At 39.9% G+C, this 4,344-nt stretch overlaps 1 protein-coding gene across 1 annotated transcript; it reads left to right on the plus strand.

Annotated features, from left to right (window-relative positions):
- Positions 1-197: 197 nt before the first annotated feature.
- On the plus strand, positions 198-3,858 carry LOC120438422. Its single transcript, XM_039608841.1, has 7 exons — positions 198-350; positions 659-734; positions 1,323-1,507; positions 2,211-2,500; positions 2,584-2,682; positions 3,044-3,370; positions 3,673-3,858. Exons 4-7 carry the CDS (start codon positions 2,362-2,364, stop codon positions 3,753-3,755), a joined length of 648 nt encoding a protein of 215 aa, XP_039464775.1. The 5' UTR covers positions 198-350; positions 659-734; positions 1,323-1,507; positions 2,211-2,361; the 3' UTR covers positions 3,756-3,858.
- The last annotated feature ends 486 nt before the right edge of the window (positions 3,859-4,344 follow it).

Consider the following 4,344-nt stretch of genomic DNA (forward strand, 5'->3'; position numbering starts at 1 on the left):
GTCAACCATCATGGCATCCACAGCACTACACAATGCAACAGAAAGGCCTTCATCATCTGCTGAAGCACCTCTGAACCACGACGCTCTCCCTGCATCTAAAAGCTGTTAGTCAGGATGAGATGCTGCTGTGATTGCTCACAGTTTACCTGTGAGATCTTTGTAAATATTGTCTTTGTTTCTGAAGGAAACACCTTTAGTCTGTTTTTATTTGGAGTGCAGATCTGGGCGTCCATCACTTTAACCTGCACACGTTTAGTTATTGAGTGTAGTTGATGTTTGGCAGCATTTTATAAGTGACAGTTCATGAACGGTGCAGGAACAGAGGACGCCTGACCATCCTACCTGTGTCAGTAAGAAAACTTTCATCACAACTTCACAACTTAACACAACTGAAACCTGAATTCTGTGTTGCATAGTTTACTAACAGTGTGTGTTAACACTGAAGTTAGCAGTTTGTTTCCTAAGAGCTGCTGGGACAAACCACAGTGAGCGGCTGCAGAGTTTTAGTTAAGGTGGTTCTAATATGTGACCTGTTGAATTATTTACAGGGATTTATTTTTCATTTAAAGCATCATTTGTGAAGTTTTTATGAAGTTTAGTTCTTTTATGTTCTTTGTGTAACGTTTAGATTTTCTTCTCTTGTGTTTTAACTCTTCAGGTTTCCTGTAACAGAGATGTAAACCACCGTTTTCTGATGGTGCTGCACTGTGACATAAACACGGCCACTTTATTAGGTACACCTTGCTAACTGCAGGTTATAACCCCTGCTGGAAACATCCCCACAGATTTTGATCCTTATTGACATGACAGCACCACACAGCTGCTCCAGATGCTGCAGGATGCTGGTCAGGGCTCTAAAAATGAAACTTTTATTTATAAAAGTTTCACTTTTAGGACGATTATAATGATAAGTGGGCTAACTACTTTTTACATACAGGTCAGTGACGTATCCGGCTAAAGTAGTTAAGGTGTCGGACTAAATAGGATAGCTGTAATTGGGTCTATGCAAAATATTGGCATCAGTGTGTATTTAGGCTGTGTTTTGTGTTGTTGGGCTTTTTTTGTTTTTTTTTTGTTTTTTTTTTTTTTTTTTGATGGAAATACACATTGATTATCAATTTGTTGTGTTGTTGTAACTGGGAATATCCATCCTGTTATCTTCTTCTTTTGTTCTTTTTTTTAAATTAAAATCTAATAAAGTTTGGGTCATAAAAAGATAAAAACAGAAATGATGCTACTTGTATTCCATCATTTTAACATTGAGTCAAACCCACAACATGTATCTGACTTGAGTTTCTCTTTGTGTGTCCTCAGTTTCCCAGCATGCTCTGGCTGTGGTGGTGGAGGTGAATGAGGGGGAAAGGTCTGTCCTGCTGCCCTGTCTGTTCTCAGGTTTTATACCTGACAACTCCACAGTGATGTGGACTCGCAGTGATATCGATCCCAAATTTGTACATCAACGAGGAGGAGGAGACGATGTTAGAGGACAAAACCAGCGTTACAGCAGGTGCACATCAATGAATCGCCATTTAAATCAACTGTATTGATTCAAGGAAACATTTAAAACCTGCAGGACACCGGCCACCGAGGCCTGGAGTTGGACACCCCTGCCCAAAGACAAAGACAGATCATAAGTCAGTACTACAGACAAGGGTCAGAGGTCAAATTAAAAAAAAAAAAATCTTAAATTGTTGTGAAAGACTTTATGAAGTCAGCAGCTTTTTAGACCTAACCTCAGTGGAAACAGCAAAACATGAACAGCAAAGCAGCTCCTACTGTTACAACCTTTGGAGTACATGAGGTCCCTTTCTTTATGGTCCTTCAGCTGCTGTGCAGAGATGTGGGCTCAGCCACACTTATATGAATATATTTACATAATATATTTATCACTAACTGATGTTTTAAACATTGGGAGATCTTTTTAAAGTGTGTCAGAATCAATGTTTTATGCTAATCAGAGATTTTAACGATCTGATCATGAAAACATTCATTATAATCTTTCAGTAGTTTGTAATTGTAGCATCCTTTTATAAAATAATCCATTCAATTTGCATTAAAAATAAAAGGAGCGAAAAATATTATTATTGTATATGATCACTGGTTACCAGAGTCAGAGGTCATGGATGTAGATGTAGACATTCAGGTCCAGTTACCATCAGAATGACTGCAGCATCTTCTACACTTTATGTTGTGGTTTCTTGTCCTCTCAGACCAGCAGGTGGAGGTGAAGGTGGAGGAAGGGTCAGAGTCTGTCATCCTGCCGTGCAAAACAACACATCACAACTCATCACAGTCCATGAGTTTTCTAACAGAAATGATGAGCTTATAACTCAGGACGACCTTTACACAGACTGAACAAAGATGAACAAAGACCTGCTGAGAACTGGAGACCTCAGTCTGACCCTGAAACAGCCCACAGAGAGAGACACAGGAGGATACATCTGCACCATCTACAGGGACAAAGATATCCTGAGACAGAAAGTAGCGCTGCAGGTCAAAGGTCAGTGTAATAAATGCAGGTCAGAGGTCAATGTTGTAAACAGAGGTCAGAGATCAGAAGCCTTATTTTTTGTTTTTCCACAGAACCATTTCCATCTTGGGCAAAAACTCTCCTGGTTCTCATGATTCTTCTTGTGGTTCCTGGAGGTCTTTTATGTCATTTCTGGCACTGTTTCATGTCAGGTGAGTCTCTCCTACTACACTACCCATAATACCGCTGGTTAGCAGGAGTCATCTGGTGGCTCGTTGACTGTTCAGAGAAGACACATGAGATCTTCATGGTTTCTGTGCTGATGTGTGTGAGACATGGCCGACTGTGGAGGCTCAGTCTGTCTGTGCTTCTGCTCTTCATCCAACATGTCTGCAGCACTTTACAGGACGCTGCAGACTAGTTACCAAAGAACGAGTCAGGAACACATCAGGAACAAACTGAGACACAATCTGACTGAGACTAGAAGACAAGGAGGGGACAGGGAGGTCATGTGACCATCACAGCTGCTGCTGATGTCTGTACAGTTAATGTTGTGCTTTGTTGTCCTTTCAGTTTACAAAGTGGAGGTGGATTTAGGGGTGGAGTCTGTCCAGCTGCCCTGCAAAACTTTAGTTAACGTCCTCAAAGACCCTAAAGTGGAGTGGAAGGACAGAATGAACAGGAAAGTCCATGTTTACCAGAACGATTCTGAGCACCATGATGAACAGGACCAGATTTACAACAACCGAACAAAAATGAGGAGAAACTTACTGAAACCTGGAGACTTCAGTCTGACTCTAAAGTACCCCACAGATGGAGACACAAATACCTACACCTGCAGTGTCTACAGCAAGAAGGGAAAGGAATCTATTAAGAAAGAAGTGGAGCTAAGAGTCAGAGGTAAGAGGTCAAAGGTCATTGTGTACAGGTTTTTTCTTTTTCTTTTTTTCATATGATATCCAATTGTGATAGTTGAGTTCAAGGAATGGAGATGTATGGTATATACCTTACCTTACTTGCTTCAACCCAAAATCTCAATTTGAATCAGTCAAATGAGGCAGATAGTGTTTATTGTGTAAATAGATGGTTTTATTGCTCAATTTTAGAATTTAGTAACAATTTTCTGTAAGTTAAGCTCTGCTTCTAAAAGAAATATTTTCATAAAATACTGACAGATGATCATTTGCCACACATTATTTCAGGGTTTAACAGTCTTGGTCCTAAATCCTTGTACTGGATAACTGGTGACCAAACAACCTTTTTATATCTGTGCTGGGCAGGCTGAAGGACAAGTGAGTGACGTGTGAAAGAGGTGACTGACATGGGTTAGTGACACGGGGGTTCATAATGTTCACAATGGTATTTTATTAGTTGTTGGTTTAACCATGGATGAGGCGATGGCTGTTATGTTATTTTCAATCACGTTACATGTTCATTGCTGGATTTATGGAAAAACATCAACTAATACTGCATGTCCATAATTATTAAAATGGATATAAATAAAGAATACTTACACTATAATGTTATTTAGAAGTGTAATGCAAAAAAATGGATTTTTACGCCTATTATGAATTTTACTGGAATACAAATACAAATACTTTTCCCCCCTCAACAGATACAAATACTGGCTGCTTTGCACATCGCTACTCAGTATATACCGTGTGAGTAGAGCACTTATTTGCCCTCCTGAGTCACTTGACTGTTTGCCAGAATTGCTTTGAGGCAAACCAGAAGTCTTTTTCAATTGCCTCACTGAGCTCTTCCCTAGGGATGGGTATCGTTTAGGTTTTATCCGATACCAGTACCAAACCGGTACTTTTGAAATGGTGTCGGTGCTTAAACAGTGCTCGAACTGGTGCTTAAAGAATGGAGAA

The sequence above is a fragment of the Oreochromis aureus genome, linkage group 3, assembly GCF_013358895.1.
Source record: "Oreochromis aureus strain Israel breed Guangdong linkage group 3, ZZ_aureus, whole genome shotgun sequence".
NCBI lineage: Eukaryota > Metazoa > Chordata > Actinopteri > Cichliformes > Cichlidae > Oreochromis > Oreochromis aureus.